This window comes from Hypanus sabinus, chromosome 3 (genome assembly GCF_030144855.1).
Source record: "Hypanus sabinus isolate sHypSab1 chromosome 3, sHypSab1.hap1, whole genome shotgun sequence".
NCBI lineage: Eukaryota > Metazoa > Chordata > Chondrichthyes > Myliobatiformes > Dasyatidae > Hypanus > Hypanus sabinus.
The window spans coordinates 98,379,415-98,407,240 of record NC_082708.1 but is presented as its reverse complement, the minus strand read 5'-3'; the positions used below and the strand labels follow the sequence as shown (position 1 = coordinate 98,407,240).

Here is a 27,826-nt window from a genome sequence, read left to right as displayed (position 1 = left end):
GGTAGTTGTTCAGTGACTTCTTCAAGCTGGCCTGGTTGTAACAACAGGGAAGGCATCCGGATGTGCTGTTTCGTGATGGCTGAATCTCTTCTCCACCCATATTGCTGAGCAGTCTGAAATCAGTTTTCTTTCACATGGAACAGCCGTCAGTAGAATGTTACAGATTCCACAGGGATCTGTCCATAGTCCTATATTTGGCATAGTGTGCTGGCACGGGGTTTGCGTGAATGTGTCCTACCCCACAGCGCTGAAGTAGCTCACCGTGCTTACGGTAATCCTTGGAAGAGATTCCGAAGCAATCAATGTTCGATAGATCACATTCAATCAAGGGATAGGAGACTAACCCCAATGAACTACAGAGCCCACCTACGACTGTTCATTTTCTGGAATTACAATGGACTAAGGGTGAGAGAATAATTACCAATAAGGTCTGAAATAAGATCCTGGACATTGAACCCCTCTGACAAAACAAGCTGTCCAAAGCTTTACTGCCTTTCAGGATACTGGCACTGACACATTCCCCATCTGCCTCCACGGTTTGAGAAAAAGATTTTTGCCCGATTCTGAGCTTTTGTAGAGACTGAAACACACTCGGGGGATTCTCTCGTCTCTCCCCACCATGACCTTCCCATTATGGGATGGGGACTCTCTGACATACTCACCCAGAAGGCAGAGCGTACACAACAGAGTTCGAATGTCAAGTGGAAGTGGTATATTTGTGAACAAACATAAAGGTACCGGACAGAATTAGTAAAATACATGAACTGGTTGCCGAGTCTTCTCTGTCACCCACACCTGAAGCTACTCCAGTCGAAGTCTCGCCTGGTGTGTGGGGTGTTCCCTGTGATCTTCTGACTCCTGCTCAGCAGCAGCACGCCTGATTTACCAACGGTTCTGTGGTATGGAAGAATGGTCATTGTCGTTGGAAGGCCTCTGCCTTTAAACCACTTACCTAACAAGTTCTGAAGAAGGAAGCAAGTGCGATGGGTGAAGTCAATATGCAGAGCTTGTAGCAGTGCACACTGTCATTATACACGAAACTGAAGCAACTCATTTTTATACTGATTCCTGGGCTGTGGCTAATGGACCTGCCGTCTGGTTGCCCCGATGGAACCAGCAGTCCCATACAGTTATGGGGCATCCATTATGAGCAGTGGAGTTACGGAAGGACATTTGGAGCCGATCATTGGATGTTATGTTACAGTTTACCACCTCAATGCCCATTTGAAAGATGATTTGCCAATGACCAGATTTAACAACATTGCTGATAAACTTACTTGGGTTGACATGGTGACATCTCCCCCTCAGTAACAAATCCTGTTATTGACACTAACCTGGTGGGCCCACGAGTCTTGGGGACTCAAGAGTCTTCTTGGGGATACCAAGTGTCATGCAGTGACCTAGGCAGCAGGCACTGATACAGCTTGTACAGCGGTACGGAACTGTGGGCTTTCTTCAGAAACTAAGGACTGACAGCCTCCAAAACGGCCCTGGCTGCCATATGTCATTGATGTGACCCTGCTCAGAACTGGCAAATATATTATTGCAGTCCCCTTCTTTAACAGATGGGATTGAGAGGCCACACACCCCTCCCCCATTTTCAACTCTGCAGTGAAGGGACAATTTTTTGTCAGTCTATTGAATCTGCAACATTCATACAAGATTAAATCATACAAGGCACGCGAAAAAGGCAACAATATCATGACAACCCAAACATCATGGCCCCCTACAAGCCACAAAAGCTGAGGATTCACACTTTTAATCCTCATTAATCATGAATTTGAACGTTGATTTATAACAAAGTGGTTTTTAAAAAAAGGACCACAAGCTAAGGCACTGACTAAAGCAGCTGCCTGAAATGTGAGGGAAATTGGATAGACACTCAGGGCTGGGTATAACTGAATCACAAAGTATAATAATCAGGCAAGAAAATGTTCAACCATGACCTTACTATGTAGCTCAGCAGGAACAAGGGGCATGGCAATTTAATGGTCATGTGTAAACTAATTTTTTTCTTGAATTCTGTTCGAGAATTGCAGAGAAATGGGAAGAACCTGCTGAGGATTTATAAAGTACTGGTCCCCCCCCCCCCCACCACATTAGGAATACGGAGAGCAAGTTTGGCACTGGAGAAGATCCAGACAAGGTTCACAAGGATGACCTCAGGAATGAAAGGCATGTGAAGTGGTTTTACGACTCCAAACCTGTACTCAATGGACTTCAGAAGGATGGCAGTAGAGGGGGAGGGAGGAAGTGAGCAAAGTTATTGAAACCTACCCAACACTGAAAGGCAGCGTGGATGGGGAGAGCATGCTTCCGACAGTAGGAGAGTGTAGGATCCAAAAGCACATCATCAGAATAAAGTAATGCCTTTTTTTTTAAATAAACCAATATGAAAAGGGATTTCCTCAGCCAGAGGGTGGCGAATCTGTGGAATTCATTGCCACAAAGGTCTCTGGAGGACAAATCACTGGGTGTACAGAAGGACATAAGGCAGAGATTGGTTGATTCTTGATTGGTGAGGTGGTGAAGGATTGCGGGGAGAAGGCAGAATGGAGTTGAAAGAAAATGGCTCTGACAGAATGGTGGAGCAGATTCAAAGGGCTGAAGATCCTAAATCTGTTTCTATACGTTATGGTCTTATGGCTGGTAAAATGTGTCACTCTCTAAAGCAGTCATCAATATTTCTGTGTTACAGTAATTGATTGCTTGGTCATCAGCCTTGAACTCCTCAGCTGGTTAACCAATCTGGATCTAACTGATAAACAGTGTAGTAAATAAAAATACACAAAACTATCTGATAATCCATGGTCTCATTGTACCTGAGTGCTCATTGCAAATATTTTTTTGTCCTTGTTGGTAAACTGGCTAGGAGAAGCAGCAATGAGAGTCACTGCTCGGTCTACATAAGTGCCTTATTACTTGTGTGTTTGAATGCTAATGCTGTAGATTAAGTGTATAACATTAGTGGGAACATGCACACAGAGTGATTTCTATTAAAATTGCCATGTGGTTGAAACAACACTGCGAGACATCTGCTGGGTGGGTCAGCAATTTCTATTCAACATCACTATTCTGGAAATTGACTCCTCAACCAAGCTGCTGAAGCCTATTGTTGCTGCCTCAGAGCTGTCTGCCTTGGGGGTGGTGGGGGGGGGGGGGGGAAATCACAGCTGAATAGTTCACAACCAATGAAACAGCATTTGTCATGGGAAACGTTACTCTGATATGGAAGCAACCGAACTCACTGTCCAATCGTTGCCCTGACTGAAATAAACTAATTTAGCATAAACCTGGGGTTTATACACATACTTTAGCACTAAGCTACTGAGGATACAAAATATCCCCACTTCAGCACAGTTAATTTGAATTTTGGAGCCTACACCCAAGTCAGTAGTTAATCTACAGTAGATTTCATCACTTGTTTAAGTTTTATCTCATAGCTGTGTGCACACACCCAAACTAACAGACATGTATAATTGCAAATACATGCATGCATACAAGATTTTGGATTATTCATCGACTGATTAGAATTCCTGAACATTGTTCTGGCTCTACAAGACGATACACATTTAAAGTGAAAAAGTTTGAAAGGAGATTTGTAAGGTAAAGATTTCTTTTAAGTTCTGTACACAGACTGGTTAGTGTTTGGATAGCTTCCAGGGAAGGTGGTCAAAGCAAATACAGAGGCATTGGGAAGGGAAGGATATAGCCCAAGTGCAGGCAGAAGGGATTAAACTGGCATCAGACTTGAACACTCCTGCCAGTTGATTGGCACAGTTGGCACAGATTTGAGAGTCCGGGGCCTGTTCCTGCATCATACTGTTCAATGCAAATACAAAGGCCTTACTATCATTAAACAGTATCCATTTCAGAAGCCTTTAAAAGATGCAAGTCTACTCTTGTGCAATTACTATCCTTTGATTTCAAACAGCATGATCTATTCAATGTACCTGAACATTCTCTTCTGTAACCTGAATTTCAGCTGTGTAGACATAGTCAATAAGGATGTTCAACGTCCATTTATCCACTTCCTTAATGCGTACTCTCTTTGCCTTGCTCTCACTCATCTCACCTGAAAAATAAAAATGTATCATGATTTCATCTTCCCATCTAAACACCTTTGCTTTCATTGTACATTTGTAGATCACATTTCAATTAAATTTATCTGTATTATAAACATTTCTCAGGACATGGTATTGGTTTATTATTGTGACATATAACCATATAACAATTACAGCACGGAAACAGGCCATCTCGGCCCTTCTAGTCCGTGCCGAACGCTTACTCTCACCCAGTCCCACTGGCCCGCACTCAGCCCATAACCCTCCATTCCTTTCCTGTCCATATACCTATCCAATTTTTCTTTAAATGACAATACCAAACCTGCCTCTACCACTTCTACTGGAAGCTCGTTCCACACAGCTAACACTCTCTGCGTAAAGAAATTCCCCCTCGTGTTATCCCTAAACTTTTGCCCCCTAACTCTCAACTCATATCCTCTTGTTTGAATCTCCCCTACTCTCAATGGAAAAAGCCTATCCACGTCAACTCTATCTATCCCCCTCATAATTTTAAATACCTCTATCAAGTCCCCCCTCTACTTTCAATGCTCCAAAAAATAAAGACCTAACTTGTTCAACATTTTTCTGTAACTTAGGTGCTGAAACCCAGGTACCATTCTAGTAAATCATCTCTGTACTCTCCCTATTTTGTTGACATCTTTCCTATAATTTGGTGACCAGAACTGTACATAATACTCCACATTCGGCCTTACCAATGCCTTGTACAATTTTAACACTACATCCCAACTCCTATACTCAATGCTCTGGTTTATAAAGGCCAGCATACCAAAAGTTTTCTTCACCACCCTATCCACATGAGATTCTACCTTCAGGGAACTATGCACCATTGTTCCTAGATCACTCTGTTCTACTGCATTCTTCAATGCCCTACCATTTACCACGTATGTCCTATTTTGATTAGTCCTACCAAAATGTAGCACCTCACACTTATCACCATTAAATTCCATCTGCCATCGTTCAGCCCACTCTTCTAACTGGCCTAAATCTCTCTGCAAGTTTTATCCACAACGCCACCTACCTTAGTATCATCTGCATACTTACTAATCCAATTTACCACCTCATCATTCAGATCATTAACGTATATGACACCCGCCTCCAACCTGACAAACGGTTATCCACCGCCACTCTCTGGCATCTCCCATCCAGCCACTGTTGAATCCATTTTACTACTTCAATATTAATACCTAATGATTGAACCTTCCTAACTAACCTTCCATGCGGAACCTTGTCAAAGGCCTTACTGAAGTCCATATAGACAACATCCACTGCTTTACCCTCGTCAACTTACCTTGTAACCTCTTCAAAAAATTCAATAAGATTTGTCAAACATGACCTTCCACACACAAATCCATGTTGACTGTTCCTAATCAGACCCTGTATATCCAGGTAATTATATATACCATCTTTAAGAATACTTTCCATTAATTCAACCACCACTGACGTCAACTCTTAGAACTTTTTTAAACAATGGAACTACTTGAGCAATACACCAATTTTCCGGACCCATCCCCATTTCTAATGACACTTGAACTATTTCTGTCAGAGCTCCTGCTATTTCTGTACTAACTTCGCTCAGGTTCTAGGGAACATTCTGTTAGGATCCAGAAACTTATCCACTTTTATATTCTTTAAAAGTGCCAGTACTTCCTCTTCATTAATCATAATTTCCATAACTACCCTACTTGTTTCCCTTACCTTACACAATTCAATATCCTTCTCCTTCGTGAATACCGAAGAAAAGAAATTTTTCAAAATCTCCCCCAACTCTTTTGGCTCCGCACATAGTTGTCCACTCTGATTCTCTAAGGGACTAGTTTTATACCTCACTATCCTTTTGCTAGTAATATAACTGGAGAAACCCTTTGCATTTATTTTCACCAAAGCAGCCTCATATCTTCTTTTATCTTTTCTAATTTCTTTCCTAAGATTCTTTTTACATTCTTTATATTCCTAGAGCACCTCATTTATTCCATTCTGCCTATATTTATTGTAGATCTCTCTCTCTTTTTCCTAACCAAGTTTCCAATATCCCTTGAAAACCATGGCTCTCCCAAACTTTTAACCTTTCCTTTCAACCTAACAGGAACATAAAGATTCTGTACCCTCAAAATTTCACCTTTAAATGATCTCCATTTCTCTATTACATCCTTCCCATAAAACAAATTGTCCCAATCCACTCCTTCCAAATCCTTTCACATATCCTCAAGGTCAGCCTTTCTCCAATCAAAAATCTCAACCCTGGGTCCAGTCCTATCCTTCTCCATAATTATATTGAAACTAATGGCATTGTGAGCACTGGACCCGAAGTGCTCCCCAACATGTACCTCTGTCACCTGACCTATTTCAGTCCCTAACAGAAGATCCAACACTGCCCCTTCTCAAGTCTAGTCTCTATTGGTATAGTCACTGTACCAATACAGTGAAGAGCTGTCTTGCTGATACTTTATACAGATCAAATCATTACACAGTATACTAAGCTAGAATAAAGTAAAACAATAATAATGCAGAGTAAAGTGTAAAGGCTAACTAAAAAAGTGTAGTGCAGGTAAATGATAAAGTACAAGATCTAACAAGGTAGATTGTGAGGCCTGCAGTCCATCTTAGCATATTTGAGTCTGATAACTGTGGAATAGAAACTACCCACGAACCTGATAGCACATGTTCTTGGGCTTTTGTATCTCATGCCCAATGGGAGAGGAGAGAGAATGTCCGAGGCAATGGGGTCTTTGAATACGCTGGCTGTACTACTGAGGCAGTGATAAGTATAGACGGAGAGACTGGCTCCTGTGACGTGCTGAGCTGTGCCCACAAGTGTCAACAAATTCCTGTATTCACAAGCATAACAGTTGCCACACCAAGCCACTATGCATCCAGACAGCATGGTGCATTAATAAAAATTGTAGAGTCAATGGGTACATGCTGAATTTCCTTCGCTTCCCAAGGAAGTAGAGGTGTTGGCGAGTTTCCTTGGCCATGATGTCAGAGGGGATGGAAGAGGGCAGGCTGAAATACTCAACAGCATTGATGGAGATACAAGTGTGTACACTGCCCCCCTCACTTCTGAAGTAAATGACCAGCTCTTTGTTTTGTGACATTGTTGCTATGACACCACGTTCTCCATCTGCTTCCTGTACTCCGACTCATCATTATTTATGACAGTGGCATCACCTGGAGTTAAAACAGAACCTGGTCACACAGTCATGAGTGCACAGGGAGTAGAGGAGAGGGCTGAGGAAACAAAAACTTTTGGAGAACCAGTGTTCAGAATAATTGTGGCCAAGGTGTTCCTGCCTACTCTTACTGATTGCGGTCTGCTGGTCAGAAAGTCGATGATCCAGCTGTCGATGACTCCCAGGGTCCAGAGATTGGTGAGGTGTTTGCTTTGAATTAAAGTGTTAAAGGCAGAACGTGAGCCAATAAACAAGAGTCGGACATACGCGTCTTTACTATGCAGATGCTCCACAGATGAGTGGATGGCCAGGGAGATGACATCCACCTATTTTGGTGGTAGGCAAATTGCAGTGGTTGAGGTTGTCTGTAAGACTGGGATTGAAGCGTCCTCTGGCCACACTCTCACCTCGTTCTCGGCGATGGTACATGGACCATTCAGATTAGATTAACTAGAAAAATACATTACATCTTTCCAAGGCGTCCTCCTGCAGTTATATTTTTCTCCTTCCTCTAGCAAAAGGACTGCAATTACAGCACTTGTATCTATCCTACATAAAATAATTTACTTCCATTTGCTTCCAGCCTGGGGGTGGTTTGGGGGATAGAATTGCAGGATGAAGGTGTAGGAGTATGATGGTGTATTAATGTTTCACAATATTTATTCAGTAAGCTGCTGCAACATTCAGAAAGAGAAATGTCTGGTTTGTGCTGAGTTAATTAATCTATTGGCTCCTCAACTAAATTAGAAAGGTTAAAAATAAATCTAAATTTCTGACTGTTGGTTAGGGTACAACAATTGTGGGGAAATTCAATACATCACATCGGCTTCAACCTGTGGCTGAGAAACTGTTCACTCTGCTCTCCTCATGGAGAATGAGATAGATGTTTCTATTTGTGAGGGCAATTCATCAACTTCACCTAAGCCAAGTTTGAAATTTTTCACACTCCTCCCTATCATTATTGTACTGCACATAATACCCCAAATGTAGTCTAACCAAAGTTTTATACAACCTGTCAACTTTTATACTCAACACCCTGCGTTGCCACTTTAATGGCACAATAGATGTGCCATCAGATTCCCCTATACCAGTTCTCCCAAGGGTCCTACCATTTACTGTATACTTTCTCCATACAGTTGACCTCCTAAAGTGCAACAATCACACTTATCCAGATTTAACATCATATGCCATTTCTCTACCTCCATCTCCAATTGATCCTTTGACAAACTTCTAAACCATCCACAACTCCACCATTTAGAACATTTGTTAACCAACTACATCAACTGATCTAGTGGCCCCAGCACTGATCTCTACAGACCAGCACAGGTCACAGACCTTCATTTCTCTACCACTACCCTCTGCTTTCTATGGCCTAACCAATTTTGAATCCTGTCTACCAAGTCACCAAGATGTGATAAGAAGCAAAATGGTGAAAAGAATCTTGAATATATACATAAAAAGCAAATATTTTTAGATCAGGTGTCATCTGTGGAAAAGAAGAGTTACTATTTTAGGTTAATACACTTTCATCACAATAAGAAAAATTTAGAAATCAAGAGAGTTTTAAGATGCAGAATGGAAGCTAATGACCATTGCTGAATCTTGTACTAATATCATACTTTACACACAGGACATTGACCATGCCGTTATGTACTATAGAACAGAGTCTACGTCCACCAACCAATCCCATCCTTTATTACACTGATCATGCCTTTATGTAGTATAGAACCTTCTACCTACCTGCTTCCCTGATTGCCTATCTTCTGAATTTCAAACACCACTGAACAGTTGGGCCTTGATATTAATTTTTAATCATCTCAACAATGGTTAACCATACCAATTGTGCATCATCTGATGAATGAATGCTTAAGAGCATTCCAAGCAAGAACATGTAATTTTGCCTTTTAACCACCAGCTATACTCACATATTTGAACACACCTGTCATGTTCTGGCTATTCGTGCCCATTGTGCTAACCTGTACCATCATCTTATCCTTTATAAATATGCCTTCACCTGAACCTCCTCTCACATTATTTAAAGCAGAATCCACAACAGTAACTATTCAATTCGCCGGAATACTTAAAGACACCAGGATTCAGATGAAGCTCACCCAATGTATCATCTATTGCATTGTACTGCTGCTAAGTTAACAAATTTCACAAGACATGCTGGTGATAATAAACCTGATTCTGATTTGGTCTTTTCACACAATTTGAACAGAGAATTACAGAGATCAGCAGCTCCTCACTCTAGTTCTGAGTGATCTACACCTCATTTTAAAATTGTTTCCTAAGCCTGAGCTCAGCCTGGGAAAACATCCACCCTGTATATGCCACATTCGAATTGGTGGAACAACACCAGATATTCCGTCAGGGATAACTCCAACCTGATGGCATGAACAGCAATTTCTCCAATTTGCAGAAATTGCCACCCCATCTCTTTCACCATTCCCCATTCCTCTCTCATACCTTCTCTTACCTGCCCATCACCTTGCTCTAGTGCTCCTTCCCCTTCCCTTTCTTCCATGGCCTTCATTCCTTCTCCAGGCCCTTTATCTTCTTCACCAATCAACTTCCTTGCTCTTTACTTCTCCCCCTCCCCCAGTTTCACCTATCACCTGCCACCTAGTGCTTCTTCTTCCACCTGCCCCCAGCTTCTTACCCTGACTTCTTTCCTTTCCAGTCCTGATGAAGGATCTCAGCCAAAAATGTCAATTGTTTACACTTTTCCATAGATGCTACCTTACGTGGCCTGCTGACTTCCTCCAGTATTTTGTGTGTTGCTTTGGATTTCCAGCATCTGCTTCAATGCTTCAATGGAACCTCCTTTCATTTTTTTAAAGTATAAATAAATATGACCATCTACTATCCAAGGAACTAGTCCGGTGAATCATCACTACTCTTTCTCTGGAATGGATATGCTCCTTTAGAGAGAAATACTGCAACTAAAAGTCCAGCTGCAATCTCACCAAGACTCTATTAAAGCATCTTGAAAAATTCTGAAACAATGAATCTTCAAATCAAATTCCTAATTAAACAACTTGTGCACATGAACACCCAAGTGCACTGGACAACAACATTTCCAAACTCATAGGAAATTCTCCACATTTGTAATTCCTCTGAGATGAAAGCCACTTGACAAGATTGTACTCTAAATACTGCCCATTTGTCTATAGCCTCATGAAAGCCTCTTTGCATTACTTGCACTCCTGTTTCTTTTGCATCATTAAAATGGAAAATGCAACATTTGGTCCTGACATGCAACCTTTTATATAATCAGTAAATAGGTAGGGGCCAAGCTGTGATCCTCTAACATCCCACAACTTGCCAACCTGAAGAGGTGTTGATACTTAGATCTTGTATCTTTCATTTTCTATCCATATTGACCAATCAACCCAGACTAGTACAGTTCCCCAATGCTGTCCATTCAAACTCATGTTCAATGACCTCCTGAAACTTCCAAAAATCCAAATGAATCACTAACACTAGGTTCCTCATCACCAGCTTTACCATACACTCACAAAACACCAATGTTACTCAAAGATGCTTTCTTTTCCACAAATCCATATTGCCTCGTCTCAGTCATTGTTTTCCAAGTGAATTAATATTTATTAATTTTTCCCATAATTGACAGTTCAACCACTCCCCCTTTACATATTTGTGCCTTGAAGTTATGAACAATTGCTGCAAATAGTTCATTATATCTTTAAATGTCGACATTACTATACCCTTTCAATTGTGTAGTAGCTAACATGCCTTTCATACTGTCATCCTTTTCTTCGCCAAAATAAGGTGTAGACCATTTAGGACTAAACTGAAGATAAATTTCTTCAGAGGTTAATGATTTTGATAATTTTCTACCCTAAAGGGGAAGAGAAGACAAAGTTTCAGTCGTGACTGATAGATTTCTGGTTTTGAGAGGAATCATGAATCCAGCAACATGACAATGCAATACAGGAAAATGGCCAGTGTTAAAATCTTATCATGTTCTGATTACTCTTTACAATATCATTAATAAACATCCTTATTGCACAATCCAGAGCCTAAAATAGACTGTTCTCTCATTGGTTTCCCAGTATAGAATCAAAATCAGGTTTATTATCATTGATATATGTGGCAAAATTTGTTGTTTTGTGGGTGCAGTACAATGCAACTCAAAAATCATTACAAAACTAGTGGTGCAAAAGGCAAATAACAAGATAGCATTCACGGATCATTTAGAAATGTGATGACAGAGAAGAAGAAGCCATTCCAAAAAGGCTGATTGTGGGTCTTTAAGCTCTTATACCTCCTCTCTGAATGTAGCAATATGAAGAGGGCATATGCCACATGGTAAGGGTCTGTAATGACAGATGCTGCCTTCATGAGAATTCTTTAAAATACAACACAGGGCCTTTTTGCCCCAAATAAAAGTAGAAAATAATGGTTACTGTGATGTGCGGAACTTCACCCATGACCCCCTGCAGTTTCTTGTACTCATGGGCGAACTGTTGTCACACCAGTCTATGGGGCAGCAATAAAAACTGGTGAGGGTTATGTGAGGTTTCTTTACCCTCCTGGGGAAACGCATCAGTAATATAACAACACCCTCTTTCTCCACCACTCGAAAGATGATTCGGCATGCCCAGTTTCAGTTTCCCGAGTGTGTCTTTAGTACCCTGGGAAGTACCTCAGCTGTGCCTGAAGCAGCAACCAAGAATGAGAGATCATAGAAAGAAAGGAAAACAACTGGCTACTGAGCATTGCAATTTCCTCCATTCATAAAACTCTCACTCTGAACGATGATCCCCTGCGAGCACTATTTGCACTTTAAACCTACATTCACGAGGCAAAATTATGAAAATATTAACAACCACTGGAAAAGTTAATTGACAACTATAGATATGGCAAGGAGTGTTACAACCGAAAAGTGGCAGTTGTTGGAGATTGCCATAGTCCATACCCAGCCCAATGTGAAGTAGCATTCAAGCATGAGGAACTTCTACTTGAAGTTGGACACTAATGAATCAGGGAGGGGAAAAGTTACCCAGACACTTTGTTGCAGGAGGCAGTCATGCCTATTAAGTATTATAATGCTAATGATTAGTGGATAGAGGGCGAGAGGTGTGCAGGAGTCACATATCCATTCTCTATTTGCTTTGTACTCCATGTTGCACATTTACTATGGTAACTAGTCACGTTAGTGGGAGTGCACTAGATGTTAAGGGATCAAGCTACATATTCTCACACATTTTGTGTGGCAGCTTGTGAGTTGGGACTGGCGAACATCATATCCTTTACTGACCACTGGATAGTCTTTGGCTTCAAGATTGTATGTTTGCTCATTTTTAATAAAGGATCCAATAAAGGATTTGAATTTTGGAATAATCATTGGAGATGGGGCTTGTTTACAAACAGAGGCAATGTGTAGTGAGGAGAGGGCAAAGTTGCCGTCAACAGGATGAGTTGCAATGAAAAATGTGGACAAAATCAAAAAGAGTGAATACTGGACTGTAAGATGTTGTATTTGAATGAGTATATGGAATAAGGTAGATGAACTTGCAGCACAGTTACAGATTAGCAGGTATGATGTTGCAGGCATCACTGAATCATGGCTGAAAGAATATTAGAGTTGAGTGCTTAATGTCCAAGGATACACATTGTATCAAAAGGACAAGCAGGAAGGCAGAGGGGGCAGCAATGTTCTGTTTATAAACAACTGAAATCAAATCATTAGAAACAGGTGACATAGGGTTGGAAGGTGTTGAATCATTGTGGATAGAGCTTGGACAGCTGCAAGGGTGAAAAGACCCTGATGGGAGTTGTATACAAACCCCCAAGCATTAGTAAGGATGAGAACTACAAATTACAATGGGTGATAGAAAACGCATGGCAAAAGGGCCATTACAATAGTCATGAGGGACTTCAATAGGTTGGTAGATTGGGCAAAACAGGTTGGCATTGGATTCCAGGAGGGTAAATTTCTAGAGTGCCTACGAGACAGCTTTTAGAGCAGCTCGTGGTTGAGCCTACTGGATAATCAGGTATATTAAACTGGGAGTTGTGCAATAAATCAGAATTGATTAGAGAGCTTAAGGTAAAAGGTCACCCAGAAGAGACTGATCATAATATGATTGGAATCACCCTGAAATTTGAGAAGGAGAAGCTAAAGTCAGATGTACCAGTATTACAGTGGAGTAAAAGGAATTACAAAGGCATGAGAGAGAGTTGGCTAGAAATGATTGGAGAAGAACACTGGCAGGGATGACGGCAGAGCAGCAATGGCTGGAATTTCTGGAAGCAATTTGGGAGGCACAAGATCCCAAAGAGGAAGAAGTATGCAAGGAGTATTCTAAAAGGTGGGAGCCAAACTGAAGTAACGGAGGAAAGGGACGTTGGCTCACAAATAGAGAAAGCTTGGAGACAGTGCAAAAGGGAGGATGGGCAGGTGATAGAGAAAGGAAGCACTCAGACCGAGGGTTTGAGGTGTGTCTATTTTAATGAGAAGACTATCATGAATAAAGCAGATGAGCTTAACGTGTGGATCAGCACTTGGACCCATGATGTTGTGGCCATTACAGAGACTTCGATGGCTCAGGGACAGGAAGGGCTACTTCAAGTGCCAGGTTTTAGATGTTTCAGAAAGGACAGGGAGAGAGGCAAAAGAGGTGGGGGTGTGGCACTGTTGATCAGAGATAGTGTCACGGCTGCAGAAAAAGTGGACACCATGGAGGGATTGTCTACGGAGTCTCTATGACTGGAAGTTAGGAATAGGAAGGGATCAATAACTCTACTGGGTGTTTTTTTTTATATATATATATAATAGACCACCCAATAGTAACAGGGATAATCGAGGAGCAGATAGGGAGACAGATTCTGGAAAGGAGTAATAATAACAGGATTGTTGCAGTGGGAGATTTTAATTTCCCAAATATTGATTGGCAACTTCCTGGACAGAGGGATTTAGATGGGGTGGAGTTTGTTAGATGTGTTCAGGAAGGTTTCTTGACACAATATGTAGATAAGCCTACAAGAGGAGAGGCTGTACTTGATCTGGTATTGGGAAATGAACCTGGTCAGGTCTCTCAGTGAGAGAGCATTTTGGAGATAGTGATCATAATTCTATCTCCTTTAGCATAACATTGGAGAGGGATAGGAACAGACAAGCTAGGGAAACGATTAATTAGAGTAAGAGGAAATATGAGGCTATCAGGAAGGAACTTGGAAGTATAAATTGGGAACAGATATTCTCAGGGAAAGGTAGGGAAGGAATGTGGCAAATGTTCAGTAGATATTTGCGTGGGGTTCTCCGTAGAAATGTTCCAGTGAGACAGAGAAGGGATGGTAGGGTACAGGTACCGTGGTGTACAAGAGCTGTTGTAAATCCAGTTAAGAAGAAACAAAGAGCTTACGAAAGGTTCAAAAACTACGTAGTGATAGAGATCTATAAGATTACAAGGCTAGCAGGAAGGAGCTTAAGAATGAAATACCAGAAGGGGCCATGAGAAGGCCTTGGCGGACAGAATTAAGGAAAATCCTAAAGCATTCTATAAGTATGTGAAGACCAAGAGGATAAGACGTGAGAGAATAGGACCAACCAAGTGTGACAGTGGAAAAGTGTGTATGGAACTGGAGGAGATGGCAGAGGTAATGAATACTTGGCTTCAGTATTCACTACAGAAAAGGATCTTGGTGATTGTAGGGATGACTTGCAGCAGATTGAAAAGCTTGAGCAAGTAGATATTAAGGAAAAGGATGTGCTGGAACTTTTGGAAAGCATAAAATTGGATACATCACCAGGACCAGATGACATGTACCCTAGGCTACTGTGGGAAGCCTGGGAGGAGATTGCTGAGCTTCTGGCAATGATTATTGCATCATCAATGAGGACAGGAGAGGTTCCGGAGGATTGGAGGTTTGCATATGTTGTTCCTTTATTCAAGAAAGGGAGTACGGATACCCCAGGAAATTACAAACCAGTGAGACTTACTTCAGTGGTTGGTAAGTTGATGGAGAAGATCCTGAGAGGCAGGATTTATGAGCACTTGGAGAGGCATAATTTGATTAGGATTAGTCAGCATGGCTTTGTCAAAGGTAGGTCATGCCTTACGAACCTGATTGAATTAAGATGTAATGTATATGGATTTTAGCAAGTCATTTGATAAGGTACCCCATGCAAGGCTTATTGAGAAAGTGAGGAGGCATGGGATCCAAGGAGACATTGCTTTGTGGATCCAGAACTGCCTTGCCCACAGAAGGCAAAGAGTGGTTGTAGACGGGTCATATTCTGCATGGAGGCCGGTGCCCAGTGGTGTGCCTCAGGGATCTGTTCTGGGACCCCTAATCTTTGTGATTTTTATAAATGACCTGGATGAGGAAGTGGAGGGATGGGTTAGTAAGTTGCTGATGACACAAAGGTTGGAGGTGTTGTGGATAGTGTGGAGGGCTGTCAAGAGGTTACAGCGGGACATTGATAGGATGCAGAACTGGGCTAAGAAGTGGCCGGTGGAGTTCAAACCCAGATAAGTGTGAGGTGGTTCATTTTGGTAGGTCAAATATGATGGCAGAATACAACATTAATGGTAAGATTCTTGGCAGTGTGGAGGATCAGAGAAATCTTGGGGTCCGAGTTCATAGGACACTCAAAGCTGCTGCGCAGATGGACTCTGTGGTTAAGAAGGCATACGGTGCATTGGCCTTCATCAATTGTAGGATTAAGTTTAAGAGCCGAGAGGTAATGTTGCAGCTAGAGGGGACCCTGGTCAGACCCCACTTGGAGTATTGTGCTCAGCTCTGGTTGCCTCACTACAGAAAGGACGTGGAAACCATAGAAAAGGTGCAGAGGAGATTTACAAGGATGTTGCCTGGATTAGGGGGCATGCCTTATGAGAATAGGTTGAGTGAACTCGGCCTTTTCTCCTTGGGGCGACGGAGGATGAGAGGTGACCTGATAGAGGTGTACAAGATGATGAGAGGCATTGATTGTGTGGATAGTCAGAGGCTTTTTCCCCAGAGCTGAAATGGCTAGCAAGAGAGTGCATAGTTTTAAGGTGCTTGGAAGTAGGTACAGAGGAGATGTCAGGGGTAAGTGTTTATGCAGAGAGTGGTGAGTGCATGGAATGGGCTGTCAGCGGCAGCAGTGGAGGCGGAAACAATTGAGTCTTCTAAGAGATTCCTGGATGGATACATGGAGCTTAGAAAAATAGAGGGCTATGAGTAAGCCTAGGTAGTTCTAGGGTAAGGATATGTTTGGCACAGCTTTGTGGGCCGAAGGGCCTGTATTGTGCTGTAGGTTTTCTATGTTTCTATGTAAACCATGGCTAATAAGAGAAGACAAAGATGGCATGTAATAGAACAAAAATTAGTGGGAAGCTAGCAGATTGGGAAGCTTTTAAAAGCCAACAGAAGGCAAATAAAAGTCATTAAGAAGGTAAAGGCGGAATACAAATATAAGCTAGCCAATAATAGTACAGAGGACTCCAAAAGTTTCTTCAGATACACGAGGTATAAAAAAAGGTGAGAGTAGATATCAAACCGCTGGAAAACAATACTGGAGAGTAGTAATGGTGGACAACAAAGTAGTGGGCAAACTGAATAAGCATTTTGCATCAGTCTTCATTGTGGAACTTACAAGCAGTATGGTGGAAGGAGTTGTGAAGTATGTGAAGTTACCCTAACTAGAGAGAAGGTTCTTGGGAAGCTGAAAGGTCTGAATGTAGGCAAGTCACCTGGACCAGATACAACCCAGAGTTCTGAAAGAGGTGGCTGAGGAGATCATGGAGATATTATTAATGATCTTTCAAGAATCACTAGATTCTGGAATGGTTCTGGAAGACTGGAAAACTTCAAATATCACTCCACTCTTCAAGAAGGGAGAGAGACAGAAGAAAGGAAATGCTTGACTCAGTGGTTGGGAAGATATTGGAGTTGATTATTAAGGATGAGGTCTCAGGGTATTTGGAAGCACAAGATAAAAATAGGCCATAGTCAGCACAGTTTCCTCAAGGAGAAAATCTTGTCTGACAAATCTATTGGAATTCTTTGAAGAAATAAACAGGATAGACAAAGGAGAATTGGTGGATGTTGCGTCCTTGGATTTTCAGAAGGCCTTTGACAAGGTGCCATACATGAGGCAGCTTAATAAGCTACAACCCAATGTTATTACAGGAAAAATTCTAGCATGGATAAAGCAGTGGCTGATTGGCAGGAGGCAAAGAGTGGGAATAAATGGAAGCTTTTCTGGTTGGCTGCCAATGAGTAGTGGTGTTCCACGGGGTCTGTGTTGGGACCTATGTTTTTTACATTATATAATCAATGATTTGGATGATGGAATTGATGGCTTTATTGCAAAGTTTACAGATGATACAAAGATAGGTGGAAGGGCAGTCAGTTTTGAGGAAGTAGCGAGGCTACAGAAGGATTTAGATTAGGAGAATGGGCAAAGAAATGGCAGATGGAATAGTGTCAGGAAGTGTACAGTCATGCACTTTGGTAGGAGAAATTAAAGGGTTGAAAGGGGTCCTGTGCAGAATTCCCTAAAGATTTATTTGCAGGTTGAGTCTGTGGTGAGGAATGCAAATGCAATGTTAGGACTCATTTCAAGAGGACTAGAATATAAAACCAAAAATGTATTTGAAACTTTATAAAGGACTGGTGAGGTCTCACTCTCTAAATACTCTTTAGAGAGTATTTCAAGCAGGTTTGGGTCCCTTATCTCAGAAAGGATGTGCTGAAACTGGAGAGGGTTCAAAGGAGGTTCACAAAAATAATTCCAGGTTTGAACGGGTTGTCATGTGAAGTGCATCTGATGGCTCTGGGCCTGTAATCACTGGAATTCAGAAGAATGAGGGGTGGCCTCATTGAAACCTATCGAATGGTGAAAGGCTTTGATAGAGTGGATGTGGAAAGTATGTTTCTATGGTGGGAGAATCCTAGACCAGAGGACACAGCCTCAGAATAGAGGAGTGTTCTTTTAGAATGAAGATGAGGAGGAATTTCTTTAGCCAAAGAGTGGTGACTCTGTGGAATTCTTTGCCATGACCAGCCATGTCTTTATGTATATTTAAGGCAAAGGTTGATTGGTCAGGGCCTTGGGGAGAAGGCAGGAGGTTGGGGCTGAGAGGACAATCGGATCAGCCATGATGAAATGGCAGAGCAGACTCAATGAGCCAAATGGTCTAAACTCGCTGGCTTTATGCCAGTGTTAGAACTCTATAGCAGTCGCAAGCAGCTGTAATTATTTTGTTACTATGAGGATCCACAGGGTAAAAGTAAAGGCATCTTGGCCCTCACATTTGTCCAGCAGGTACAAAGTACTTGTAGCATCTACAGATAAGAGGAGATAAAATGGGTGGATAAGCAACCTAACTAGCACATTACACTGACATTAATCACCAGTTCTAACTTACCATCTACAAGCTTACAAGCACAGCTACAAATAGAATCAGAGACAAACAAATATAGTAACAGGGTAATTATTACAGACCCTCTCTGAATGCGCACAACATTCATTCATTAATGGCACAAATAAAAGTAAATCGAGCAACTCAATGTTACAGAGCACTAACAATATTGGAAGGATTTGCAGTAAGGACAGATAGATAGGGTTAAATTTATTAACAAAGAATGTTAGCAATGGTGAGAAGAAATCTGGATGGAGGCCGACAGCAAGCAACGGAAGACCCCATAGAGAGAAATCTACAAACCCCTAACTGTTGTTATACTGTAAAACAGCTTAAAAACTCAGAGGGGGAAAAAAGTTTGTAAACCAGGAAAGTATCGCTGAGGGAAAAAAAAATAACAGCAAACAGATTTCCAGAGTAAACCAACAAGAAACATAAAAGTACCTTTTCAAAACTATGAATATTTTGACTGCAGGAGGATGAAGCAGGTGATCGATGAGCCAGTCCTCAGAGGATCAGAGGTAAAGAGGGTTAGCAGTTTTAAATTCTTCAGTGTCTTCATCTCAGAGAATCCGTAGAGAGCAGGTGCAGTTTCAAAGAAACACAGCCATGCCTCTGCCCTCCTAGAATTCTAAAACTTTGACAAAATTCTATAGACATGTGGTGGAGAATGCACTACAGCCTAGTATGGAAACACCAATGTCCTTGAACGGAAAAGTCATTATAATAATAATAATAGACATCACCTAGTCCATCACAGGGAAAGCCCTGCCCGCCACTGAGCAAATCTACCATCTGTAGAGCATTGCTGCAGGAAAGCAGCACCCATCATCTGGGATCCCCACCACCCAGGCCATACTCTCATCTCACTGTTGCCATCAGGGAGGACGTTTGGGAACAGTTATTACCCCTCAACCTCAGATTCATGAACCAGAGGGGATAACTTCACACAGTCCAATACTGAACTGATAACACGAACTATGGACTCACTTTCAAGGACTCTTCATCTCTTGTTCAATATCTATTGTTTATTTATTATTAATGCTGTATTTGCAGTTTGTTCTCTTTTGCACATTGTTCGTTTGTCCACCTTGTAGTGTGCAGTCTTTCATCGATTCTATTGTTTCTTTGTATTTACTGTGCATGCCAACAAGAAAACAAAACTCAGGGTTGTATACGGTGACATACATTTACTTTGCTACTGCTGCCTGACCAACTGAATGTTTCTAACATACTGTTTTCACTTCAGATGTCCAACACCTGTAATTATTTTTGATTTTTAAAAGACTGAGTACACTACAGCCAACTTAACTGAGGACATGTAAAGCAGACAAGGAAGAAACATGGGAGCAGGATGCAATGGTAACATGCATGGATGAGGGCAAAAACTTGGCAGAGGGGTATGTAAGGTTATCCACTTTAGTGAAATAGTGTAACAACATCAATGATCTGGGTACAGCATGGAGGTTCTGACGCCGGCAAACACGAATTGTTCTACGCATGGTTCACTTCTACAACTCCATAAACAAACATAACAAAATAGACGTCATCGATGAACCCCTAGGAGCCAAAGAAACAAACCAATAGAACTCAAAGGTCAAATGAATGTGTAATCAATCAGGACCAAGGCAAGCGAAAGGGGGCCTGTATAAACACAAGCACTCCCAGAGAGAAACACCAACAACTGCACACTGAGGATGTCACATTGACTGGTGATGAAGCATCTACAAGCTAATTACCAAGCTCGGTGTAAAACAACACATTGATGAAGAGAGGGAGATTACAGAATGTTGCTGTAGAGGAATCTAGGTATTCCTTACATGAAAGAGTTAGTACAGAGGTCTTGGAATTAGAAAGGTAAATGCAAATTACAAAGGGGCTTAATGACAGCGAGGGAAAAAATATCACCCATTTAAGTAGTAAGGAAAAATGTAAGAGAATCATGCCCCTTTAAAATTCTCTGCTCAGAGTTGTGGGGGCTAAATCATTGAACACATCCAAGGCAATGATTTTTAAGCCTCTAGGAGAGGCAAGAGGCTAGGGGTTTAGGCATAGAGTGGAGTTGAGCCAAAACCAGATCCTTAAAAACACTATGTAATGATGAAGCCAGGTTCAAGTATAACAAAAAAAATACTTCTCTTTCTTCCCCCCTTCTATCCCACCCAAGGCATGTATACTGAAACCTAGAAAAAGACAGTTAAAAGAAAGGATTTTAAGTATTAAATCATAGAGAAATGACACAAAATGGAATTTTTTAAAACGCATATAACTAGGGTGATGGACTTCTTAAAAATTTTTGGTCTCTGTGTTGGAATGATTGCTAGGGAAACCATCAGAAAGAGTCATCTGATCAGTTACCAGTCCACTTGCCAAGATTTTAAAATACATACACAAAAATAGTGATTGAAGATAAGCATGTTTTACATATGTTTGCATTATTTTCATCCATTTGTCATTCTACATCCAACACCTTAACTGCCCAATTCTAAACTCCTATATTATTAATAATAACTGTAGGGGTCAGTGTTTCATCGGCTACCTCTCATGTTATATGTTAATGATCTGGATGACAGAATTGATTGCTTTGTGGCCAAGTTTGCAGATGATGCAAAGAAAGGTGGAGGGGCAGGTAGTGTTGAAGAAGCAGGGAGTCTTGCAGAAGGACTTGGATGGATTAAGGGAGGGGAATATGGTGTACATTCATGCACTTGGGTAGGAGAGATAAAGGCAGATTATTTTCTCAACTGGAAGCGAATTCTGAAATCAAAACTGTAAAGGGAATTGGGAGACCTAGTGCAGGATTTTCTAACAGTTAACTTACTGGTTAAGTCGGTGGCAAGAAAGGCAGATGTAATGCTAGCATTCATTTCAAGAGGACTAGAATATAAAAGCAAGGATGTTATGCTGAGGCTTTATATAAGGCATTGGTCAGACCACATTTGGAATATTATGAACAGCTTTGGGCAGCTTATCTCAGAAAGGATGCAATGGTGTTGGACAGGGTCCAGAGGAGATTCACAATGATCCTGGGAATGGAAGAGTTAATTTATGAGGAGCATTCAATGCCTCTGAACCTGTATTCACTGGAGATTTGAAAAATAAAAGAATATGTCATTGAAACCTACCAAATACTGAAAGAACAAACAAGAGAAAATCTGCAGATGCTGGAAATCCAAGCAACACACACACACACAAAATACTGGAGGAACTCAGCAGGCCAGGCAGTATCTATGGGAAAAAAGTACAGTCAATGTTTTAGGCCGAGACCCTTCGGCAGGTCCATAAGACCTGGAAGGAGGCGACTTAGAGAGAATGTTTTCAATAATGGGAGTGTCTAGGACCAGAGAGCACAGCCTCAGAATAGAAACACATGCAAAGTTAATTTATTACCTTCTTTTTATCCTGGGCCCAACATACCAATGCAATTACAAACCCCATTTCCAGAAAAGTTGGGATATTTTCCAAAATTCAATAAAAACAAAAATCTGTGATATGTTAATTCACGTGAACCTTTATTTAACTGACAGAAGTACAAATAAGTCAATAGTTTTACTAACCAACTTAATTGTATTTTGTAAATATACACAAATTTAGAATTTGATGGCTGCAACACACTCAACAAAAGTTGGGACAGAGGCATGTTTACCATTGTGTTACATCACCATTCCTTTTAGTAACACTTTTTAATCGTTTTGGAACTGAGGATACTAATTGTAGAAGATTTGCAATTGGAAATTTTGTCCATTCTTACTTGATATACTCAACAGTCCGTGGTCTCTGTTGTCTGATTCTCCTCTTCATGATGTGCCATACATTTTCAATAGCAGATAGATCTGGACTGGCAGCAGGCCAGTCAAACAAAGCCACGCTGTTGTAGCCCATGCAGAATGTGGTCTGGCATTGTCCTGCTGAAATAAGCATGGACGTCCTAGGAAGAGACGTTGCCTTGATGGCAACATTTGTCTCTCTGAAATCGTAATATACACCTCAGAGTCAATGGTACCTTCACATACGTGCAAATCAGCCATGCTGTGGGCACTGATGCACCCCCATACCATCACAGATGCTGGCCTTTGCATCTTTCGCTGTTAACAATCAGGATGGTCGTTTTCATCTTTGGCACGGAGAACTCAATGCCCGTTTTTTCCGAAGTCTAGCTGTAATGTGGACTCATCTGACCACAGCACACGGTTCCACAGTCTTTCGGTCCATCTGAGATGAGTTCGGGCCCAGAAAACTCTCCAGCGTTTCTGCATAGAGTTGATGTATGGCTTCCTCCTTGCGTAATACAGTTTCAAGTTGCATTTCTGGATGCAGCGACAGACTGTGTGAAGCAACAATGGTTTTCCAAAGTACTCCCGAGCCCAGGTGGCTATAATTGTCACATTAGCATGACAGTTTCTTAGGCAGTGCCACCTGAGGGCTCGAAGATCACGCACATTCAACAGTGGTTTCCGACCTTGCCCTTTACGCACTGAGATGTCTCTGAATTCTCTGAATCTTTTCACAATATTATGTACTGCAGATGTTGAAAGATCTAAATTCTCTGTAATCTTGCGTTGGGAAATGTTCCTTTTGAACTGACTAACAATTCTCTCATGAATTTTGGCACAAAAGGGTGAGCCACGACCCATCCTTGCTTGCAAAGACTGCGCCTTTGATGGACGCTACTTTTATACCCAGTCATGATACCTCACCTGCTACCAATTAGCCTGCTTAATGCGCAGTCTTCCAAACCGGTGTTACTTGAATATTCTGTGCACTTTTCAATCTTATTTTAACTCTGTTCCAACTTTTGTTGAATGTGTTGCAGCCATCAAATTCTAAATTTGTATATATTTACAAAATACAATTAAGTTGGTCAGTAAAACTATTGGAAATCTTTTCCTTGTACTTTAAATAAAGGTTCACGTGAAATTAACATATCACAGATTTTTGTTTTTTATTGCATTTTGGAAAATATCCCAACTTTTGTACAAAGAAGGCATGACAGCAGATACATTCATTAGAGTTTAAAGAGATTTGACATGTCACCAAAGACACTCACAGATCTCTACACATACAAAAAAGCTCGATGAACTCAGCAGGTCACTGCTTCTTTCAACGGATGCTGCCCAACCTGCTGATTCCATCCAGCATTTTTGTACATCTTGATTTGACCACAGCATCTGCAGTGCACTTTGTGTTCACAGATTTCTACAGATGTACCGTGGAGAGCATTCTAACTGGCTGCATCACCATCTGGTAAGGGGGAGGAAAGGGGCATACACCAGATCAAAATAAGCCTCTCCAGTATCCAAGATATCAAGGAATGATGCCTCAAAAAAAAGTATTCATCAAGGACCCCCATGATGGGGTCATTGCAGAGCATCTATTGCAGGGGTCAACAACCTTTTTGCCTCTGTGGGCCGGATCATGTGCTGATGAATGTCCAGATAAATGCCATTAAAAAATTGAAATATGGAATTATCCATTTAAATACATCTAGTTATGTTTTGCCTCAAATTAATGAATAATGCATGCTAGAAAACCCCGTGGGCCACAGGTTGCCCACCCATGATCTACTGCATTGTACTGCTGCCACATAACAACACTTTTCTTGACATGTGCCGGTGATATTAAACCTGATCCTGATCTTTTTCTTCAAAAAAGTACATACATGTTATCATATGACCCCGAGATTCATTTTCTTGTGGACATTCACAGTAGAACAAAGAAATACAATAGAATCAATTTAAAACTAAACAGAACTTCCCAGCCGCCTCGATTCGGCCCATACTCGCCATGCTGCTACCATCCTGCACCTGTGGCACTTCAGTTCACACCGCAAAAGATGCCAGGTCGCACAGACGGTTCAGGAGCTCAATTACGAATGGGAAGTTACAGGCTATTGATTGCAGTGACCACATCTGAGAAAAAGTGTGATTAACATAGCAATCTTACTTCCAGCAAGTAGTCGCTGTAATTCAGCAGCACCAGTGGTCAGTTCAGTGTTGAGGGCAGTGAAGTTATCCACACTGGTTGAAGACAGCAACTATTCCTGAACCTGCTGGTGTGAGACCAAAAGCTCTAGCACCTCATTCCCAATGGTAATAGCAAGAAGACAGCACTGTCTGGATTGTGGGTGCACCTCTCCTGTGACGGTGCTCAGTGGAGGAGAGGTTTTGCCTGTGATGGACTGGGCTGAGCCCACTACTTTTCATTGGCTTTTGCATTCTTTGGCTTTGGTGTTTCTGTACCAGGTCACCATGTAACCAGTCACAGTAATCACAATTCAGTATCTATAGAAGTTTGTCAATGTTTGTCAACATGTTAAATCTGCACAAAATTTAACAAAGTAGAGGCGCTGCTGTGCTTTCTTTGGAAAGACTTTTACATGCTGGTCTCAGGACACACCTTCTGATACAATGCCAAGGAATTTAAAACCACTGACCCCCTCCCACCTCTGAATTAGCTCATGGGCCTCTAGCTTCTTCCTACTGTAGTGAAACAGCAGATCTCTGGTCTTGCTGACATTAAGGAAGAGGCGGTACCATTCAATCAGATTTTTCAGTCTCCCTCTTATACACCAATTTGTCACCACTGTGGTCTTGCCAGCAAACTGACATATGGCAGTAGAGTTGGACTTAGCCTCACAGTCACAAGTACAAAGCAACTATATTGGGGGTGGGGGAAGGAGGAAGCACTCAGCCTAGGACAGAGATGAAGAGAAATTTCTTCCATCAGAGAGTGGTGAACCTGTGGAATTTATTGCCACAGGCAGCTGAGGAGTGCAAGCAGGGTATACTTAAAGTGACGATTGAAGTCAGAGCATCAAAGGTTGCTGGGAGAATGTAGGGGAATGGGTTGAGAGGAAAAGTAAATTAGCCATGATCAAATGGTGGAACAGGCTCAATGGCCCCAGTGTCCCAATTCTACTCATATGTCTTATGGTCTTACATTCGTAATAATTGACAGCACTAAACTAACAATGACTTCTACAATAAAAATTCAGTTGGAAAAAAAAACCAAAACTGCAGAACTAACTACGACATAAAAATAAATAAGTTAGCTAAATGGGAAAACTGAGAATCAGCAACATTGTGAACAAAATAATGCCAGCAGATTTATTACTAGGCTTCAGCATCTAAACCCATAAATAATTTTAAAACAATTTCCACAAAATAAAATGCATATATTCAACCACATTTACTCAGGGAAAAATTACTATGAAATCAATGTATTATCATTCCAAGTAAATACAGCAAATACTGCAGGGATATTTTCCCCATTACTTCCTTCTGGGTCTCTTCACTTCTACAACAGCACCAAACATGCAAAGGTCACCCAAAGCAGCTCACCTTTCAATTTTTCTTTGTCCCGAGTGGAGAAATAGCTTCTTTTCTGTCCTGAACAATCAAACATTACATTCACACAAGAAATCTCACCTTACACTAGACGGGTTGTTCCAATGTTGCTTCTCAGGTCAAATGTGCGGAGAAATTCAACTGCCTCAGTGATCACCGTCCAGTAATACTTCAATCAATTGCAAAATGCCTCCAGAAGGCACAAATCCACAGCTGCCTCAATTTCCCACCGCTATCTGTAAGGAGTTTGTATGGTTCTGCCCCGACATTCCAAAAATGTACAGGCTAGTAGGGTAATTAGTCACATGGTGTAATTAGATGGCATGGGCTCAACTAGCCAGAAGGGCCTGTTACTGCCATTTATCTCTCCAATTTCCCGGTCTCTTCACTCTGCTCACGACAACAAGAACAGCTACTTCCCTCCAACCATCCTGTCCTTGTTCCAACTCAATCACTGGAGTTTAGTAACACTATGATCACCCTCACACAAAAATAAGGCCTCTAGTTCATCTTACAGACTGAGGCAGGTGGAAGACTGATACAGGCAGACAAAATAGATGTAGTTAGGTGTGTGTATGTATGTAAATCCAGATAGCTCTTGTATTTCTGCTCTTCACCACCCTCCCCCTCTCCGTCCCCTACCTGGCTCAAACTGCCCACCATCCTTCACCAAACACCTACTGCCTCAGAATTCACCACTCCCTCTCTCTTCAAACTGGCTATTTCTTCTCTCCAATCTCAGTCCAGATGCGGCGTTTCGACTGAAAACATCAACAACCCCAACCCTCCTACAAATGCTGAGTCCCTCCAGCATGCTGCAGCTCCAGTAATGTGCTTCGTTGGTGCAAACTTTCATTTCCAACCACGCCTTTTTGGACTCATGCAACTTGCATCAAAATTGTGCACGGATAGAAGCCTCCCAAACAGCAAATCATTTTTCTTCCATTTGACAGACCGAATGGAAACCTAAAGGTGAATGTTTTTCTTTCACCATGTTTCGAAACAAATCCTTAAAAAGTGGAGTGATTTTCCAGAGTAACAGCATTGTGTCTACACCGCTACTAATTCAGTCAACTGGACACAGATCTTTGAGAGTTGACAACTTAAGAATGCTACTCAAATGTCTGAAACAGTATTCACAATGAAAAACATTACAATGCAATTCAAAGTATCATTTATTACTAATGTATAGTGTACAAATTTGAGATTTGCTTTCTTGCAAGCACCCAAAGAAACACATAGAACCCATTTAAAGAAAAACCCTACACAAGACCATTATGCGTGCAAAAAAAAGAACAAATTGCACAAATAACAAAAAGTGAACAAACACAAAGAACATCAAACTTCATACCAGAGTCCCCAAAAGCCATAAGCCACTGAGGCGAGTAAAGGCAGTCCTACAGCCAATGGCTGTGGTCACAGCCACTAATTCAAAAGGTTCAGCACTGCATCAATGTCTGCAGGCCAAAGCTGTAGTTTCAGTTACACTCTAAAGCGCCTCGATCAAAGCGCGCAAATAGAAACATAGAAATCTACAGCACATTACAGGCCCTTCAGCCCACAATGCTGTGCCAACCGTGTAACCTACTCTAGTAACTGCCTAGAATTTCCCTCCTACATAGGCCTTTCTTTTTCTAAGCACCATGTACCTATTGAAGAGTCCCTTAAAGGAACCTATTGTATCCGCCTTTATCACCTTCGCTGGTAGTGCATTCTACGCACCCGCCTCTCTGTGTGAAAAACTTCCCCTGACATCCCCTCAGTCCAAGCACCTTAAAAGTATGCCCCCTCATGTTAGCCATTTCAGCCCTGGGAAAAACCCTCTGGCTATCCACACAATCAAT

The 27,826-nt window shown here is 41.5% G+C and overlaps 1 protein-coding gene across 5 annotated transcripts in view; it reads right to left on the bottom strand.

Annotated features, from left to right (window-relative positions):
* The window catches only part of klhl2 (kelch-like family member 2), a 172,229-nt gene that overhangs the window by 96,630 nt on the left and 47,773 nt on the right, over positions 1-27,826 (bottom strand). For all 5 annotated transcript variants that reach the window (XM_059964854.1, XM_059964856.1, XM_059964857.1 and 2 more), the window contains one exon: positions 3,954-4,075. In XM_059964854.1, coding sequence (XP_059820837.1) covers positions 3,954-4,075 — 122 coding nt within the window. The remainder of the gene's footprint in view (positions 1-3,953; positions 4,076-27,826) is intronic.